Raw genomic sequence first — 20,948 nt, 5'->3', positions numbered from 1 at the left:
TTTCAGGCTCCCCGCTGGTAGCTCTCTTAGGCCTTGCCTACGCTGGCAAGTTTCTGCGCAGTAAAGCAGCTTCCTGCGCTGTAACTCCCGAGGTGCACACACTGCCAAGCCACTGAGTGTGCAGAAACTGCACAGCTGCAGCGCTGTAAAAAAACCACCCAACGAGAGGCGTAGAGCTTTCTGCGCCGGGGCTACAGCACTGCGGTGCCAGTGTAGACACCCTGGTCGATTACAGCGCTGTGATTGACCTCCAGGAGGTGTCCCACAATGCCTGTTCTCGCCTCTCTGGTCATCGGTTTGAACTCTACTGCCCTGCCCTTAGGTCACCAACTGTGAGCCCCACCCCTTAAGTTCCTTGAGAATATTTAAAGACCCTTCCTATTTGCTCGGTGATGTGTGCAGTGGTCTCAGCGCATCTTTCCAGGTGACCATGCCTGTTCCACGCAGCAGGCAATCCCCCACCCTTGGAGCAATGTTGAGCTGCTGGACCTCATCAGCATTTGGGGGGAGGAGGCTGTCCAGTCCCAGCTGCACTTCAGCCATAGGAATTATGATACCTACGGACAGATTTCACGATGCATGACAGAAAGGGGCCACACTGCAGTGCAGGGTCAAAGTGAAGGAGCTGCAGAACGCTTACCACAAAGCATGGGAGGCAAACCACTGCTCCAGTGCTGCACCCATGAGCTGCTGGTTCTACAAAGACCTGGATGCGATATTCGGTGGCGACCCCACCTCCACTGCGAAGGCCACTGTGTATACTATGGTGGCTTGCATGCAGGTCACGAGTGGACCGAGCCAGAAGAGGAAATCTTGGAGGAGGATGTGGAGGAGGAGGGGGAACCAGAGGCAGGATGACTCGGAGATCAGAGATGCATGCAGCCAGGAGCTCTTCTCTAACCTGGAGGAGGCTAGCCAGTACAGCTGTCAGAGCTTGGCGAAGCGCAAACAGGAAAGGAGGCTCTGGTAAATGGCTTTTATTTTGGGAATTGCAGAAGCGAGTTGTTGGGGGCAGGAGGGTTGCAGAAAGTAGGCTTGTGTCTGTATGAAGCATGTACCACCACATGCCTAGTCTGAGCGGTGGAACAGGCTGTTGATTGACTCCCTCACGTCCCAGTCACCTCCCTCAGAGATCTCCACGAAACTCTCATGGAGATACTGGGCAATCTGCTGCCGCAGGCTCTTTGGCAGAGCTGCTTTGTTTCTTGCCCCATTAACCGTAACTTTCCTGCGCCACTTTGCTGTGATAGGCGGGTGGGGGGACACCATTGCTGCACACAGGCGAGCTGCATTAGGGGCCAGGATGGAAGCCTGTGTGCAGCAATGGTGTCCCCCCCTTGATTCTCTGCTCACCCTCAGCAGCGAGATATCTTCCATAATGAGCACAGCTTGTGGAAAGCGTGGGGACAGTAATGATTTTACACACACACACTTACTTGTCCTGGAACACTGATTTCCCCTGCGGTTACTCACCATTTTGGGGGTCTTGTGGCTCATGTGTGCTTGCCTGGAGTCAGCCAGTTAGTGACAGGTATGTGAAATGTGGCTGTGTTTTAAATCACTGAATCAGTGTTCTGTGTGTTGCAAACAAGACTGCTTCTGTAAAATGTTGCATTTTGGCTTCACAGAGATGACCTTGGGAGCCCAACCTTCCTCGTTGTTATTGCTGGCTGAACGGCTGCGTAGAATTAGAAAGTGGCCACAGAGAGCTAACTGCGTGGTGTCATGATGCACTCCACAGCCAAAAAACAAGAATTGAAGGAGTGGCAGGACAGCGAGAAGAGGGACTGAAAGGAGAACACGACACACCAGAACAAGGCCACAGAGCAGGTCTTAAACGTCATGGAGCACCGAGCAGACACGCTCTAGGTGATACTAACACTGCAAACTGAGCAGCTCTGCGCCCTCCCTCCCTTGCAGCCGCTGTCACAAAACTCTTTCCCATGCGCCCCCTAGACACTGCCAGCCCACTCTTATCAACCTCCTGGCTCCAGTCTGTACCTGCTGCATTCCACTCCTGCCCTGTCACAGTCCAGCCCTGTGGACTCCCACTACCCACTGCACTCAACACCCGTCCCTCTGCAGTTTGGCCCTGCTGAAGTACAGTACCCGCTGTGCTGTACTCCAAAGGACAAGGTTGCATGTGGTACCTGGACATACACACATCTTTAACTGTTCCAGGACCCCACCTCCTCCTGGGACCCTCCCACCCATTTCCCCCACACTGCTGATGTGGTTTTTTTTTTGTTTGTTTGTTTCGCTCCTCAGGTTGTTGCTTTTTAATAAAAGAATTGTTTTGGTTTGAAAGCCATCTTTATTCCATTCATTGACAGCAAACAGAGCCCTGCAAAGCAACAGGCAGTTTTCTTAAATTGTCTGCACCAATCACAATCACCTCCTAGCATTACAAGCACTGCACTCCCGAGCATAGCAACAAATATTAGTGGCTTTCAGCTTTAAATTGCTGCTTCAAGGCATCTCTGATCCTTATTGCCCCATGCTGCACCCCTCTAATAGCCCTGGTCTTTGTCTGTTAAAACTCAGCCTGCAGGCACTAAGCCTCAGCGGTCCAGCTCTGAGTGAAGCTTTCACCCTTCCCTTCACAAATATTAGGGCGCCAACTGCACCCGGCTATAAGCATAGGAATATTGTCATCGGCCAGGTCCAACCTCCCATATAGGCAGCGCCAGTGAGCCTTTAAACGGCCAAAAGCACATTTGCAGTCATTCTGCACTTGCTCAGCCTGTTGTTCAACTGCTTCTTGCTGCTGTCAAGTTGCCCTGTGTATGGCTTCATAAGCCATGGCATTAAGGGGTAGGCAGGGTCTCCCAGGATCACAATGGGCATTTCGACTTCCCCTATGATGATCATGTGGTCCAGGAAGAAAGTCCCTGCTTGCAGCTTCCTGAACAGGACAATGTTCCGGAAGATGCGTGTGTCATGCACCTTTCCGGACCAGCCTGCGTTAATGTCTGTGAAACACAGACGGTGATCCACAAGCACCTGGAGAACCGTTAAGAAATTCCCCTTCCGATTAATGTACTCGGAGGCTAGGTGGTTTGGTGCCAGAATTGGAATATGCGTGCCTTCTATCCCCCCTCAGCAGATAGGGAAGCCCATTTGTGCAAAGCCATCCACAGTATCATATGTTGCCCAGAGTCACGGTCTTTCAGAGCAGGATGCGATTAATGGCCCCGCACACTTCCATCAACAAACGTCCGACGGTTGACTTTCCCACTCCGAACTGGTTAGCGACCGATCGGTAGCTGTCTGGAGTAGCCAGCTTCCACAGTGCAATCACCACATGCTTCTCCAGCGACAGGGCAGCTCTCATTCTCATGTCCTTGCGCCGCAGGGCTGGGGCGAGCTCATCACACCGTCCCATGAATGTGGCTTTCCTCATCCGAAAGTTCTGCAGCCTCTGCTCATCATCCCAGATGTGCATGACCATGTGACCCCACCACTCAGTGCTTGTTTCCTGAGCCCAAAAGCAGCATTCCACTGTGGTCAGCACCTCCGTGAATGCCACAAGCAATCTCATGTCATAGCTACTCCGCATGGCGAGATGAATGTCAAACTCCTTTTGCCTTTGTAGTTTAAGGAATAACTCCACTGCCACTCGTGCTGTTAGTGAGACCAAGCAGCATATTGGTCAACAGTGTGGGAGCTCTCGTTCCTGAAGACCGAAGAGGCAGAGCGCGCAGTACACAAACCATTGAAAGATGGCGCCAAATGCAGACGGAAGCTCAGGGATTGCTGGGATTCGAAGCAATGCATCATGGGCATTGGGACAGGACCCAGGATGCCCCGTGACCCCCTCCACTTTCACACAACTCTTAGTGACAGAAGAGGAAGAGATGCTCTGTGGGATAGCTACCCAGAGTGCACCGCTCCGAACACAATTGCGGCACTTTCAGCAGTAAACACACTCTTGCGCAGGCAGCTGACAGTGTGAACACACAACAGCGGTTTCCCTTCAGTGCTCTCTAAGTGGTGCTATAACTCTGCCAGTGTAAATGTACCCTTAGGCAAAGACCTGCTGTGTGCCTCTCCCTCCTTACTGGGGATTTTAAGGCTGCACAGCCCCTGCCATGGACTGTGATATCCCCATCAAGCTTGTTTGCCTAAAGGCCAGTGCCTGTGGGTTGCTTTGTCTCCAAGGACAGTGACCAGGGTATGCCAGCAGTTACAAGTTACCATGCAGCTCTGCCAAAGCAAAATACTTTTATTCTTAGGGCAAAAGAGAAAATATGGGGGGGGGACCCAAAATCCCATAACCCAAGTCTAAACACATGGTAAAGTTTATCAGAGGTCACCCCCAACTCCAACACAGGGTTCTGATGGTTATCAGTCTCACACCCTTCAACTGCATTTGCTTTCTTGGTTACTGTCACGAAGTGTGGGGGAGACAAGGCCCCGCGCAGCCCTCTCTGCTTGCACAGCTCAACCAGGTCCCTCTTAAGGCGATGGTTATACATCGCCCCGCTGGCCCCATGTTACTTTAGTTACTGTGGGACTCACAGGCTTGTGTGCTCTCAGCTCCCCACGGTTTTCAGGAGGAACCCCTAGTGTGCCAGCCCTTCTCCAGGTCACCACCTCTCTCCCATGGTCAAGCCGCAGATTCCTCCACCCCTGTAATCACTCACTAGGGGGACCTTGTTCTTGCAACAGTCCTCCCCTCTACCAGGGTCAAGCTGTAGACTCCTCCGCCCCTGGAACTGCTCGCTGCAGTCCCCAGGGGGACTCCGTTACTGCAACAGTCTTTCTCGCTGGTGTCACACTCCCAGGGGTTAAGCATAGCTTCTCCGCCCCCCCGAAACCGCTCCTCTCTGAGCCTTCAGCACGCCTGGTCCTTGTCAATCCCCCTTCACTTGACTGCTCCCCAGTCACTTACTGCAGGAAGCGCCATCCATGGGGACAGTACATCCCACCTCTACCACCAGTTGTCACGAAGTGTGGGGGAGACAAGGCCCTGCGCCACCCACTACCTGCTATTCACCGTGACTCTCAGCCGGCCAGTAAAGCACAAGGTTTATTTAGATGAGAGGAACACAGTCCAAAACAGGTCTTCCAGGTACAGACAACAGGACCTGCTTAGTCAGGTCCATAATGGGAGGCAGGGAGTCTCCCCCTGTTTCCCAAGCCAGCTCCAAACTGAAACCCCCTCCAGCAGCCTCCTCCAGCCACACCCCCCGGCTCCTCCTCCAGCCTTTGTCCGATTTCCCGGGCAGAAGGTGTCACCTGGCCCCATCCCTCTCCTGGGCTCAGGTTACATGCTCAGGTATCATCCCTCAAGTGAATTCACACCCTGATATCCCATCACCGATGCAGACAGTACCTGCGGAATTCCCCCGCAACATCCCCAGGTCAGTCGTCCCCTCTCCTTACTCCGTCACAGTTACCAATTCATGTCAAATTTTAGATCAAGAACAATCTTGGTACGGTTCAGCTGATTCTTAAGTCTGTGCCTTTGATCTCTGTCCTTCCGTACAGGTCAATGGCCTGCTCCTCAGGGATAAGTTTCAAAACGCTGGATTTTTGCACAACCAATATTTAGGAATTTGCATTAATCATTCCTCAGTGATTCCAGATTCTGCAAGAAAGGCCTTCCCCCTCCCCCCCCACCCCCAGTGAGCCAGGCATGCACAAATACACATCACGGATATTGATACAAAGGGCCATAAATATTCTACAACTCATACAACGCTGGCTCATCTCAGTATAAGGAGTTTTGAGGTTTTCATGATTCAAGCATAAAATATGGTCCCCAAAGATGATGCATGTGGCTACAATATTTGTCACAACCTCCCTGAGAGATCCTCTTGCTGTAAACTGTCCGACCATTAGAGTATCAAAATGTCGAAGACTGAAATAAAGTGATATGAAAGAGAACTTGGATTTATAGCATCATCATGGGGTGCTCTAGTTATCACGACCCTTCCTAAATTCAGTGACCATCTGTTCCAGTCTATCCTATCCCCCGTCACTGTAGTGATTGCTGGCTGTTGTCTGCAAGTCCACAATTTGTTAAGCATTTCAGTTTATTCCTCTTTATTGTCTTTCTTCTAGAAGTATTATTTTTAAGTAGGTGGTGTACTGCTGTAGGTAAGTCCCTTCATTCTGGGGCCTGCTTTCCTTTAACAGGGTATTATCCCTTCCCATCTCTCATCAGTGTATCTTTGAGCTCAGACTGCTCAGCCTAGAGACCAGCATTAATGCTTCTCCAATAGAAAACCAACAAGAGGTATCGGATTATGGAATATCAGGGGAGAGGAATTGGTTTGTGTAAAGGAGACACAGATTTTAAATGAGATGAGGTGCAGAGGCAGAAAGACACAAGACAGCTGTTCCGGGTGATAAGTGCCATAAAGGAGAAGGTTCTTGCCTCAGCAGTGGTGCATTTTTGAGGCTGGAGGAGACTGGGACTTGATGAATGGGGAGGGAGAATAGTGATCAAAGTCCATCTATGATTGCTTAGCCCACAACAGAGGGAGCTCTTTTAAACCTCAGTGCACCACAGGCCCGTCTTGGCAGGAGTCTTTCTTTAGGAATCCTACAGTGTAGAGATTAAGGGCTGCTGTGAAAGCAAATTGCATTAGAAGGGCACTGGGGGGGGTGGGTGTATTGAAAACTCTAAATGTGATTAGTGCCAGGCTTGGATTACAAACCCCCTTTTGGAGGCTAGAAAGAGAGAGGAAGCATGACACAGCTGGGATAGCAGAGAGAAAGTGTGTCATGGTGCATTTAATCCATATTCTAAGGCAAAGCGCCTTCCTATTGTTCCCTCCTTCCTGTTTTGATGCCTTGTGGAATCTTATTTTTGAACAGGAAGTGCATCACTTTCTAATCTCCTGGTGTCAGCGACAGGGATTTTGTTAAAAGCATCAAATCCTAATACAGCTGCTCTCACTTGTGTCTTTAGTCCCAACGCTGTCTGTCTGTCTGTCTCATCCTTCCTTTGTGTGGAGTCCATTTGACCTGGGAGGAAACTTTGCTGAGATGGGACTGAGGAGGCTACCTGCACAAAGATTACTTTATTCACAGGTGACTGAAAGAGATGCAAGCATTTCCAGGGAACATCCTGGGACAAGTCTGTCTCCCCTTTCCTTCCTCCATAACCATTTCAGAGAATACAGAAATCCTCCTGTGATCTCAAAACTTATTACAGTCACTAGCTCAGAGCAGTGTGATCCCCCTGCAAACACCATCCGAGGGGAGCATAAGGAATACAACTGAATGGGTATTAATGAGCATATCGCAAAGTAACTGCACTGTTACCCTCACACTCTAGGGCACCCCACCTTTACCCTTCCATGGGCTCAAGGCATAACCCTGTTAATTTAGGCACCCACTCCCTTTCCCAGTTCCTAGGGCTTGGGGCAAAGGGCACCCACCCTTACCCAGTTCCTAGCACTCAGGGCATAATCGTCCGTGGGTTTGTGGGGCCTTTTACCAGTGAAAGAGCCTTACGCAGTAATATCCTTGACCTCTATTTATTAACAGTTAGCAAAACAGAGTACACTGGTTAATTATGCAATGCTCACCACTCCCAATAAGACAGAAGAACTTTTCTTGGGGGCTAGTCAAGATTAGATCATCCGCAGTTCCAGCTTCTGCGCAGTGTGATTGGCAGGGTGTTGATGTCTGACTGCTCTGATCTTGGGCTGTGTCCTGGAGTTGGGTTCCAAAGAACTTCCCTTTGCACCCCGACCGTTTATATAGTTAAAACTTGAGTTCTACTTAGATATATCTTAACCAACCATTTTAAACGACAGTTCTACAAAACAGTATTTTTCATCAGTCCTAGTCCATTACAAAATACTTCCTTAATCAATCATATGCCACCACCTTAGTTGATTTAAATCTTGCAAAATTAGTTATGCAACAGACAGAAACAAAGAATCAGACAGAAACCACACCGATAAACAATGGAGAAGTAGTATAGATTTCAGTCACAATTGCTGAGTAGTGGTTCCTTGCCAGACAGAACGCTATCAAAGTTTTCTTTAAACATCTTAAGATCTGTTTCTTTACATGGTGATGGTGGGTACTGTTCGGACAGGAGCTTTCTTACCAGCCCAATATTACATTGTTTTGATGCAATTTAGCTGGAATGTGAGGATGTGACTCTGCTTCTTAGATTATGGCTCCTGGGGCTCCTTACTGCAGACAAAGGCCTTAGCATTGGGTTCGCTCTCAGAAAGATGCTGCATTAATCACTTTAAACAGTTTTCTTTACATTATTTTTGACAATTTCTTAGTGTCTCCAAGTATCTGTTAAAGTGTATTTCTCCATTTAGACATCAGTTTTCATTATCTTCCTAAAGTGAGAGGGACACGGTGATGAGGTAAAATCTATTACTGGACCAACTTCTTTTGCTGAAAGAGACAAGCTTTTGAGCTTACACAGACAGAGCTGTTCTTCCGATCTGGAGTGAGACGGTTCGTTTCCAGACAGTTTTTTCTACTGTCTAGATTTCAAGCAGCTCTTCTGTGTGTGGAGCAATTATCTCCACAGAGAACTCAGCTGAAACATATTGATTTTACATTTTACGAAGACACATCATCTGCAGTGAGCCAAGAAACTACTTCACAACCCAAAAGAGCCTCTCGCCCTGTACCCGGATCAAAAGGAGTCATTTCTAGTATTCTGTCCATGGAGGATCCCTCCCATACTTGTTTGAACCTTCCCCTTTAATGAAGACTGTAGCAGACAGATACTTTTGCTTAGCCTGGAGATCGGCTGGTACTCGGGAGCTCATATGTTGCTCCTAGACCTGGCTAAATTAAATCAGAATAGTCATTCTTCAGCTTTACAGCTATATCATGATGTAAAGTTAATACTAATCTCTTACTTGCCATCCCCCAAATCAGAATAGTCATTCTTCAGCTTTAGGGCTATACCTTTACAGCTATATCATGATGTAAAGTTAATACTAATCTCTTACTTGCCATCCCCCAAATCGTATTGCTTTCCATTCCGATAGCAACTTCTAACCTGAATGATTAAAAATGCATTACAATACATGTACATAGATTACCCTGAAATGCAGGATGGGGTACGGTGCGCAACAGTGGACACAGGGACAAAGCACTTTCCATACAAAAAGTGTCTTGACGTCTTTTAATACCCACACAGAGCAGACAGGACATCTGTTTTCACAGTTTCATCTGAGTGACCTACGCACAAGTCAACTGCATGGGACCGAAAGCAACTCTGAGGGAACACACACAGTTTATTACAGTAGAATGATGGGAGATTAATGTACTAGGCAACAAACGCTGCCTAGCCAGAACCTAGTAATAATTCCTGTGATAAATACTGGCTTACAATGACCTCAGGATTTTATCTCCAGGAAACTGTTGACCACCATAGCAATGCCACTGCTCTTTGTGAGAAAGGAAGGAAAGAGCTGACAACAAAATCAAAGATGCTTGATAACTTGAAAGATTTCTGCAGAAAGCTGACTGACTTAACTAGTTCTCTGGTCGCTAACCAGAAATGAGAGTTCAGATTTCTAGCCTGCAACTTCATAGGGACCTGACAAGGACCTTTCCCCTGTCCAGGGGAGGAAAATATCCAACTGACTTGTTCTAAAATGTTAACTCTCTTCCTGGTCGCTCTAAAATAGTTTAGGATTGTTTCAGTAGGGTATAAACTTGTAAATAAGATGCCTTACTGGCAGAAACCCTATTTGGACCAGATTAAATCATCAAAAGATGAAAGGAATTTTTTTAAAAATATTTAGTCTATTTACTAAACCAGGACACCGTTTTGGAAATTCTTGGCTTGGCTTTTGTTTCTCACATGTAGGATAATGATTGTTTACTTTAAAGAGTCCTAGGAATGGTATCATTTGATTTTTTTTCTCCCTCACTTATAATATCCAATTAAAGGGATATGAACATAACCGAGAATAGTGTTTCCTTGTTCACTAAGTAACAAAGGATTTAAAGTGTGGATCCACTCAGAAAAGTAAGTCTAAAGAAGGCTGCTGCTTGTGCGCAAGAACTAGACTGGGTGTGTATTCAGAGTCAGAGCTGATCCTTTAGTGACAAAACTGAGTCTTTATTGTTTTTCTTCCTGTGAGCCCTGCAGAGCCAGCGTGGCTAAATATAAGTGAAGTGGATTCTGTTCCTCCTGGTATATGATCAGTTATTTACTATGCTGTAGTTGGTGAGTACAAGCCCATTCAAGGCAGTGGGGTTACTGGTGACCGTGTTTAAGATAAGATAGAAAGGGTCTAGCTTGACTCTCAGATTCCAGGCTGAATTTGCACATCTGGCAGTCAGGAAAAAAAAACAAATTTTTCACTTGTAAGCTGAGCACCTTTTGAAACAGAAATTGGGAAGAAAAACATGGAGCCCTATGATGCCGTTTTTAGAACAGTGTTTCAGCTGCTGAAAAGCCTTTTGATCATTAGATTTGCTGTCTTGTTTCTTCCCATCACTGAAGTTGCATTTATTCAGTTCATTCTGGAAGAGACTTAAAACTGTAGAAAACCTGAAGAATATTTGGGTTACCACTCTCTGTCTGCTCAAGAATTTGCTATTTGGAGAAGAGGTGTTCACATTCTTTCAGGTGACTGCCAGTGACTAGTGTGTTGGGACAATATTACAGTAGTATATTTGCACGGATGGGTCCCTAAGTGTGTGTATTAAAAATAATGTTTTAGAGGAGTCTTTAACTTTGCTGTAAAATACCTTTCATGGTTTGAATTAGACGTATAATGGCAAGTGCAGATTTCTGTTTGTTCTTGTTCCTATTGGGCAAGAGGAATTAGTCTGTTTAAATGTGTCTGGAAAGTTTAGAAAACCTGGATTCTATGGATTTATTGTTAAAGGGTCTAACTATAACCCAGAGAAGGTTTTGTGGTTTAAAAAACCTGCCTTCGTTGAGATTAAAGAACAATAATCTGTTTAGTTTATCCAAGAGAAGGTTAAGAGTTGACTTGATCACGGTCTGAGAGCCTGTATGGGGAGAGGAGCTCTGATAGTAGAGGGCTCTTTAATCTAGCAGACAAAGGCATAACAAATCTGAATGGCTGGAAACTGCATCTTGACAAATTCAGGTTTAGAAGTAAGGGGCAGGTTTTTAACAGTGCAGGGTAATTCACCTTTGGTAATTAACCAATTTACCATGGGATGTGGGGCATTCTCTGTCATTTGAAGTCTTTACATCTTTCTAAAAGATATTCTCTAGATATTCAGTCAGAAGTTAATGGATTTGATGCAGGAATTCCTGGGTGAAATTATATGGCCTGTGTTATGCAAGAGGGCAGATTAAATGATTACGTTGATCTCTTCTGACCATAAAATCTTTGAAAAGCAAGGACATTCTGAGATAAGAACCAGAATCCACTCCAAGTGTGGAAGGGCTTCCAGACAAGTGGCTGCTGTCACTTGCCTTATTTTTTTTGTATTTCTTATGCCCAAAATGCTGAAATTTGAGTCTGACATCTGTTAATGTTTTCATGTTTCAGGCAGATCTCTAATATTAAACGATGAGATATTGCTCAGTATTTCATCAGAATAGGCATTGGGATAAGAGTGAAACTATGTTATTGAATGACAGAGAATGTAGACTTTGGTTGAAGTTTACAGTGGAGTTGTATGTGCTGTATTCTATTTTGTAACCTATGAAGTTGCATGTCATGCACATGTGCACACATAACAAGGAATAGGGTGAAGGAGCCAGGTGTATGTTGAAAGTGGGTATTACATACGAACGAACATAAGAACGGCCATACGGAGTCAGATCAACGGTTCATCTATCCCAGGATCCTGTCTTCTGACAGTGGCCAGTGCCAAGTGCTTCAGAGGGAATGAACAGAACAGGGCAGTTACTGAGCGATCCATCCCCTGTTGTCCACTCCCAGCTTCTGGCAGTCAGAGGCTAAAAAAGCCCAGAATATGGGATTACAGCCCAGACTATCTTGGCTAATAGCCATGATGGACCTATTGTCTATGAACTTGTCTAATTCTTTTTTGAACCCAGGTATAGTTTTGGCCTTCACAACATCCCCTGGCAACGAATTCCACAAGTTGACTTTGCATTGTATGAAGAACTATTTCTTTTTTGTTTTGTTTGTTTGTTTTAAACGTGCTGCCCATTAATTTCATTGGGTAATGCCTGGTTTGTGTGTTGTGAAGGCATAAATAACATTTCCTTCACTTTCTCCACACCATTCATGATTTTATATGCCTCTTTCATACCACTCCTCATACCACATCTCTTTTCCAAACTGAATAGTCCCAGTCTTTTTAATCTCTCCTCATATGGAAGCTGTTCCATCCCCTTAATAATTTTTGTTGCCCTTCTCTGTACCTTCCCCAATTCTAATATTTCTTTTTTGAGATAGGGTGACCAGAACTGCGCACAGTATTCAAGGTGTATTCAAGCATTCAGTGGCATTATGATATTTCCTGTATTATTATCTAACCCAGGGGTCAGCAACCTTTCGGAAGTGCTGTGCCAAGTCTTCATTTATTCACTCTCATTTAAGGTTTCGCGTGCCAGTCATACATTTTAACATTTTTAGAAGGTCTCTATAAGTCTATAATATGTAACTAAACTATTGTTGTATGTAAAGTAAACAAGGTTTTTAAAATGTTTAAGAAGCTTCATTTAAAATTAAATTAAAATGCAGAGCCCCCCGGACCGGTGGCCAGGACCCAGGCAGTGTGAGTGCCACTGAAAATCAGCTTGCGTGCTGCCTTTGGCACACATGTCATAGGTTGCCTACCCCTGATCTAACCCTTTCCTTGTGGTTTTTAACATCCTGTTAGGTTTTTTCACTGCCGCTGCACGTTGAGCAGACCTTTTCAGAGAGCTATCCACAATGACTCCAAGATCTTTCTTGAGCGGTAACAGCTAATTTAGATCCCATCATTTTACATGTATAGTTGGGATTATGTTTTCCAGTGTGCATCACTTTGAATTTATCAACACTGAATTTCATCTGCCGTTCTGTTGCCCAGTCACCCAGTTTTGTGAGCTCCCTTTGTAACCCTTTGCAGTCTGCTTTGGACTTAACTATCCTGAGTGATTTTGTGACCTCTTTTTTGCCATCTGTTGCCTGATCTTTAGATCATGTATTAATTATATTGATTACTTAAGAATCCCCAGTTATCACTTTGAGGATTGACAGGTTCTTGTCCCAAGATCAGGCCCAGTATTATTTAAATTATTATATAGTTGGGAACCCTGATGTGCACAGTTGTTACACTCACACTATAGGAACTCTTTTATATTTACAAATATGGTTTATTAATACATTTAGCACAGTCACAAACACTCCAGCTTACTAAGATCTACGATAGAATGTGCATCTGCACATCTGTATACTCACACCATCCCTTGCAGAACAACCTGAAATGTTAGCCGTCATCTTCCTTATCATCACCTTCCCCATCATCCCCAGTGGTCGTCACTCTGGCACCTCCCAAGGACTACATCTGTCTCCAACTGCCCATAGGCAGGGATGCCACTTTTATAATATGTTAGGCTGATGCTGCTGTTTGATGCATTTTCAGTAGGGGATTTTTCCCTTTTTCCTTATTTGTATTTCCTCACCTTGCTAATGTTGGAGTGTCTTTTTCCTGTAGGTTAGTATATCAATGATCTCAACTTATTATATACATCAGTTCGTTACCATGGCCATTTTGTGGTTAGGTATCACATTTTTATTTCTGTCCTAACCAGTTATTTTGATTCTTTCCAAGTTGTGGTGTACCTGTTAAGTTTAAAAGGATGTGAACTTAGGAAAGCCCCTGTGCCAGCCTGCCTCAACGCATCCTGTATCTAGCCATGGCAGAGGTCGCAGCCATACATGGACCTTACGCTTTCTTTCATCACCATCTTTAGCTGAAAGGTCCCAAACATATGTATGCTAACTTTGTTCTAGCTTAACATACAAAACGTGGCTTGTAGGTCCCTTGGTTATAGCCAAAATATAAACCTATTATAATAAAACCCATAAGATACTTATAAGAAAAGATAGATATAGATAGATCTCTCTCTATATATAAAAAGTGTGTGTGTGTGTAGAGAGAGGCTAGCATTAGATGCATCTTATGTATTGGTTATGTACATCAGTCAGTTTCCAGGACACTTCTGTGGTTGAATCATGTACCCATGGTCAAACTGCTTAAACTCTATTTTCAGCTCCCCAAATACTTGGGGGTTTTTGCTGGGCCATTTATCTGTGCCAAGTTTCTGTTCAAACTTTATAGGCCTCAATCCATATGCTAACTTGTTGAAGCTAATGTCTTACAGGATACAGGCCTGTAGGTTTCTTGCATTACTGCTGAATATAATGCAAAGCAATGAATATAATAAAGGCGAGCTATCCCACTGGGCTCCCCACCTCACTCTTTACCCATTTTTCCAGATCATTTATGAATATGTTGAACAGCACTGGTTCCTGTACGGATCCCTGTGAGACACCACTATTTACCTCTCTCCATTGGGAAGACTGGCCATTTATTCCTACCCTTTCCAGTGATTGTTGACAGTGCTCTGTGTGATTTATCTTGGCACATGCTTCTAGACAAAATTAGTTGATGCTATTTAGTAATTTTAAAAAATGAAATGGAATCTAAGTGCCTTTAAGTTAACTGCACAAACAAATTGCCTTCAAAGCAATATTTTGCCTCCATGGAAGAATTTTCACATCTTTCTTGTTGTCTGCAGGTATTGGGAAGAATGTGATCTGTGAGAAATCTGCTACTTCTGTGGATGCCTTCAGAATGGTTACAGCTGCCAGATATTACCCCAAGCTGATGAGCATTGTTGATAATGTCCTCCGTTTCCTGCCTGCCTTTGTCAAAATGAAGCAGTTAATAGAAGAACACTACATAGGCAATGTGATGATCTGTGATGTGCGAGTGTACTGGGGAAGCCTGCTCAACCACAAGTACAACTGGATCTGTGATGAACTAATGGGAGGAGGTGGACTGCACACAATGGGCACCTATATTATAGACCTCTTAACTCATCTAACCAGCAGGAAGGCAGAGAAGGTCCATGGCTTGCTTAAGACTTTTGTGAAGCAGAACGCAGCTATCAGTGGAATCCGTCATGTCACTAGTGATGACTTCTGCTTTTTTCAGATGCTTATGACTGGAGGTGTCTGTAGCACCGTGACTCTCAACTTTAACATGCCTGGATCATTTGTTCACGAAGTCATGATTGTTGGGTCCACAGGTCGCCTTATAGCTCGTGGGACAGATTTGTATGGGCAGAAGAATACAGCACTCCAGGAGGAACTACTGCTTACAGATTCTCTGACCATCAACACAGGCCTTCTGGACAAGGGTTTTAAAGACATCCCCTTGCTGTACCTGAAAGGAATGGTGTACATGGTGCAAGCACTGAGACTGTCTTTCCAAGACCAGGAAGACCGTCGGACATGGGATCACAAACCAGTCTCCATGGCAGCCTCTTTTGAAGATGGCCTCTATATGCAAAGTGTAGTAGATGCCATTAAAAAATCCAGCAGGTCTGGGGAGTGGGAAGCTGTGGAAGTGATGACTGAGGAACCAGATGCCAATCAAAACCTTTGTGAGGCACTTCAAAGAAATAACCTATAAAATATAAACATTCCTGGTGTCCACTATGGAAAATGAGAACAGTTGAAGATGTCCAGACGTAGCTATAGAAGTTTCTCAGTTTTTAGGACATGTAGGTTCTTATTTAATACTTTTTTTCATACTTGTGGGTAAAACATGTCATGGTCTGATGAAACTGTTCCTCCCTGGGCAGATTATTTTGTTTTTAAACTCGTTTAGAGAGTTTTAAATGTTTTTGGGTTTTGGTGGGGTTTTTAGTTTGTTTTTTAAAGCTGAATTTCTGTTTTGGCTATTGTTAGGAAAACTTGAATTGCCCTTTGCACTTGCAGTAGCTAAAATAAAGTGAGGGATCTTCTGTTGTTGGATTGTTGGGAGACAGGACACAGTCCCTCTTGCACATAGTTCAATTCTTTTTACAATTTTAATCTGAGCGCGAGTAGAGCAAGATCAGGGAGTGTGTACGGTTCTCGCTCTCGCTAATAGGACTTTCACTGACATTTTTCAAGTTTATTTTTCAGCTTGTAAAACTTTAATAAAGAAAAGTGTAACGACATGGCAAATCTCTAAACTCGAGTGTTCAGAAGAGTAGAAGAGACAGAGCAAAGTCTGTAAGATACAGATCAGGCTTAGTGTTCTGCACATAGTGAGTGTGCTGAATGTTTCAAATTAATTTAAATTGGTTCTAATTACCCCATGGATTCTCCATTGACATTATTGATAAAGTCTCTGCAGCGATCATTAGACGAGTTGGAACACTATGATTATTTCAGCTGTTGTTCCATCTGTGTGACTGTTCCTCCATAGCAAATACTTGGGAGACTAATACCTCATGTCAACTTTTTTCCGCAACTTCCCTCCCCCAGACCAATTGTGACTTTGTGTTCACTGCCTTGGCAGCATGTGTGCCAAATGTACATCAGTGTTTCCAGTCCTATATGATGTAGTAAAGCCCTCAGTAGATTACCAGGTGGTGCATCTGGATTCCTTAGTATGCTATCTATTTGATAATGAGACTGGAAGACATTAAGCTTTCTAGGAACTTGAACTTGGATGAAAAAGTAGGAAATATGCCATTACTATACTCTTCTGTGCTGGCAAGGGAATCACTCCAATACACAGGCCCTGCTAGGTAAAGAAAACAGTGACTGAATCATTAGGGCAGTGAAGGCCTTTGGTTTGGGTGAGCCTGTTTTAAATCATGAACACTGGATAATATTACCCCTCCACATACACACACACCCCTTATAGTTTTGTACCCAGTGGGGATAATTTGTGCTGCTGGCAGATCTTGAATGAATTTCCACTCCATCCCAGAAGTATGTTTGATCATTAAGTTGTCATTGAGAAGGAGAGAATTTTTATTGAGTTTATCTTGTTTACTTGAATGTTTTAAGGTTTCCTACTAGGTTTTAACCTTGTATATTTATATAAAGCATTAACATGCAAACATAACCTTTTCATTAAATGGTCCTTTCTGAAAAGTCTCTCATTTGTTTTCTATAGCAATAAACATTTATGTTGGCTGAGGACAGACTTTCATAGAGCTGATTATTTTTTAGACAAACTGAAAAGTCCCCTAACAAAGGTCACCAGGAGACCATTGTTTTTCCATTACTGGCACAAACCTTCTTTGTAACTTGTGTTTCAGGGCGGTGAAGAATACCCCACTGTAGAACATTAGTATCTGTTCATTGCAACTGGCCACAGAGATTGGGCTAGTCCAGTGGTCCCCAACGTGGTGCCTGTGGGCGCCATGGTGCCCGCCGGGGCATTTATGTGCGCCCGCCTAGTGCCCAGCAGGGGACCTGCTGGGGACAGAGAACTCAGGCTGCGGGCGCGGTGTTCTCTGTTTCCGGCAGGTGCGGGGCCTGCCTGGCTCCCAGCAGGGGAGAGAAGCTGCGGCCCCGCGCCTGCCGGGGACAGAGAACTCTGGGGCTGCAGGCTGCGGGCACCGGTGTTCTCGGTCCCCGGCAGGTGCAGGGCCCACCTAGTGCCCAGCAGAGAAGAGAATCTGGGGCCCCGCGCCTGCCGGGGACAGAGTACTCCAGGGCTGCAGGCACCGGTGTTCTCTGTCCTCATGGCTTTTCTCCGGCTTCTCTCTGGATTCAGATATTATGTGATATTAAATGTTTTTTGTATTATTTAATGTACAAATACAAAATAAGCCTTGAAAAATTGTTGGCGCCCGCCACGCTCTTCTGAAAACATGAATGTGCTACTGGTCACAAAAAGGTTGGGGACCACTGGGCTAGTCGCTGCCTGAGGAATTCCCTTGGTTTGGTGCTTTGTTCTCAGGTGAGACTAGGAAAGGTCTCCCCTTACCCCTTTTGCTGACCTTTTCCAGCCCTCAAGCTGTTACCTCACAAGTTCATGGGTCTATGTAGATGAGTTAGAGACCATGGTATATAGCAGAGGTTCTCAATCTTTCTCTTTCTGAGGCCCCTGCAAAACTCCATGGCCCACCTGTGCCACAGTAAGTGGTTTGCTGCATATAAAAGGCAGGGCCGGCATTAGTGGGTAGCAACCAGGGCAGTTGCCTGGGGCTCCTTGCCACAGGGGCCCCCATGAAGCTACATTGCTCAGGCTTTGGCTTCAGCCCCGGGTGTCGGGGCTCAGGGATCTGGGGTTCAACCCCATGCGGTGGGGCTTCAGCTTTCTGCCCTGAGCCCCAGCGAGTCTAATACTGGCCCTTCTTTGAGGCTCCCCTGAAACCTGCTTGAGGCCCTCTAGGATGAGAACCACTGGTATATAGAATTTCAGTCTCCAGCTCCTGTTTCCCTGCCCCTCCCTCACTCCTGGTTGGGGATTGCCTGCTTTCACCTGTCATTTCACACAGGCCACAGAGCCAGTGAGCAGCTGGCTGAGATGATGATGCTGTTCCTGGTATACGTCATTTGTCTTCCCTTGTAATTAACGGCTTCTCTGCTTTGTGTCTCTACCTGTATGCAGCTTTTGGTGCAGGAATACCTGAGAAGCAAGATCCCAGCACCCCTGGTACAAATGGAATACTTGGTTTAGTTTATAAATCGAAATAGTCCTCCATTCTCTTGGCACACTGAACGTCTGCCAGAGACAGGTCTAGCATAATGTCATTTTAGAGGGAAGATGAACTGCTTCTCTGTGCTACTGACAATATCCAGCATTACTTGCCCTGTCCTTGGGAATCTTGCCACAGGGTTTTTCCCTCCTTTGTAGACACTTACTGTGTGGTATATTGAACAGCCACCCAGCTGGTCTGCTAACTACACAGAGAAGACCCACAGGAGTGCAAGGCAGAGCTAGGGGCTGTCTACACAGCAATTTACAGTACTTATCACATTAGCCATACAGTACTCTGGGATTTTCACTCTCCTGTAGCAGTGTCCGCACGGGGTGTTAACTGGGCAGCGAGCTGGCGCACGGTAGATCCACACACCCTGGCTTGCCATGAGGAACTTGCCTTGTGGACAAATCCATAGTTATGGAAACTAGCCTGGTTTCATCAGTAATGATGGGAAGGATAACTCAGTGCTTTGAGCATTGGCCTGCTAAACCCAGGGTTGTGAGCTCAATCCTTGAGGGGGCCATTTAGGGAACTGGGGTAAAAATCTGCCTGGGGATTGGTCCTGCTTTGAGCAGGGGGTGGGACTAGAGGTCTCCTGAGGTCCCTTCCAACCCTGATAGTCTATGAAATGCACTTTTCTTTCTCTCCACACTGAACCATCTCTCCCACTTGTTAAAGTTTGGCACTTTTGTTTTTTGTAGGATTAAGACAGAAGTGACTTAGATACACTAAAAATAGATCGATGCTATAATCCATTTATATAGCCTGTCAGGTTCCAAATAAATCAAAAGGAAATGGAAAACAACCAAGCTTTGGTCTTGGAGGAAGTCTGTTTTCATTTAGGGAGAAAGTTCATTCTAACTAAGTGAAATAATGGAAGTAGAGGAGACTGTTTCACCTTGTTTTATACTGTGTACTGATGCTGGTCTTTTTCTCATCTGTTGAGTCTTCAATTTATGTAAAGTTAGCTTTATTATGTAAGTAAACCATAACCGCAGCTGTATCCTTGAACGTACGAGTGTTACTTCATTGTCTAGTGACATGTAATTGAACCACCAGAATACACATCATACATAATTTCTGGCTGCATTAGCTGTGTTCTGCTCTACTCCCTAATTAAGGTGCTGTTCACCCCTGTGCAGCCTAGATGATTGCATTATCAACAAGTGGAACAGGGACAGAGTGCACATCCATCTTTTGTGACAACTTAATTTTGTATTTTAACTCAGAATAATAGAAAGCCACTAATTAACTGGTGCTAATTGAAGTCCTATTTCCAGGGTAAGCGGAAAGAACTCAACCATATATCAAGCAGGTTGCTTCAACCTGTCTGTTCCCCTCCATTCGAGCTTAGACAAAAGTCCAGTGCGGAGATGGGAAGAGGAAAGAAAAGGGGCTATGGGTGAGGGGAGAGAAGAGATTATCTAGTACTTGTGTGCTTTTATTTTATTTATGCCTCAACATCATTTTAGTAGCTGATATTTTGTTACACAAGAAATACTGTGTGTTGCAGGGGAATAGGAAAACTAAAGAATGCCATTGTTTCCAGGAAAGCCTGACATATTCTGTAACAGGAAATATGTTGTGAGCAGGTACTGCCTAAAATTAATTACAAGTACAGAAATAGTTAAAACTACAATGAGCCTCTTTAGATGACAGGTTTTTCTGACCTGTGGTTAGGTTTGGCAGAATTTTTTCTAAATTTTTGATCTTTTCTACGCTGGTGTATTGTGAAGTATTTTTAAAGAGTTCTATCCATTTCTATCAGACAGTGGGGAGGTGGGTCAAACGATACTTATTTATCAGCTGTAGACACTGAGATTCAAAAACACAAATTGTGAATATCACATGTCAAAATATACAGAGTAAATAACCTTAAATCAAACTCAAATAAGTTCTCAAGCAGTATTTTTCTGACTTTGCCTATCTGTAAATTTCAATTATATCAATGGAAATATTTTTGTCGGTTTCCATGTAGAGCGAAATCAATGTTTGATGTTCGCCAACTAAAGATCTGATCCTAACAGGTGTACCTCTGGTACTGGATTGCTGTACAGAGTAATAGGTTTCTAAGGGCTATGTTGGCCAGTCTAGCAAAGCTTTATCATATTTAAAACCATCCTAGTTGTGAAGTTTTACCCTTTGCAGTATGGCCAAGTTTCATAACTCCACCCTATAGCAATGAACTACGGAATGACTAACTTGTCTTCTAAATCCGGGTATTGCTGTTGTACAGTGACCTCTGCTGGAGGGGAGGGAGAGGATACTTACAGGTTTTAAAACAGGTTATTCCTCACTGGTGGTGGTTTGAAGACTTCTCATTCGGATTTGG

At 44.8% G+C, this 20,948-nt stretch overlaps 1 protein-coding gene across 2 annotated transcripts in view; it reads left to right on the top strand.

Annotated features, from left to right (window-relative positions):
- The window catches only part of GFOD2 (glucose-fructose oxidoreductase domain containing 2), a 53,128-nt gene extending 36,071 nt beyond the window's left edge, over window positions 1-17,057 (top strand). The window contains exons 1-2 of one of the 2 annotated variants that reach the window (XM_039503906.1): window positions 6,939-7,044; window positions 14,696-17,057. In XM_039503906.1, coding sequence (XP_039359840.1) covers window positions 14,752-15,594 — 843 coding nt within the window. In that variant the 5' untranslated portion in view covers window positions 6,939-7,044; window positions 14,696-14,751 and the 3' untranslated portion in view covers window positions 15,595-17,057. Of the gene's footprint in view, window positions 1-6,938; window positions 7,045-14,695 lie in introns of those variants that run through there. The other variant, XM_039503905.1, reaches the window with a different exon arrangement.
- Window positions 17,058-20,948: the final 3,891 nt, after the last annotated feature.

The sequence above is a fragment of the Mauremys reevesii genome, linkage group 16 (assembly GCF_016161935.1).
Source record: "Mauremys reevesii isolate NIE-2019 linkage group 16, ASM1616193v1, whole genome shotgun sequence".
In the NCBI taxonomy this organism is placed as follows: Eukaryota; Metazoa; Chordata; order Testudines; family Geoemydidae; genus Mauremys; species Mauremys reevesii.
Note: the sequence above shows the minus strand (reverse complement) of the source record. Positions and strands in the feature narration are given on the sequence as shown.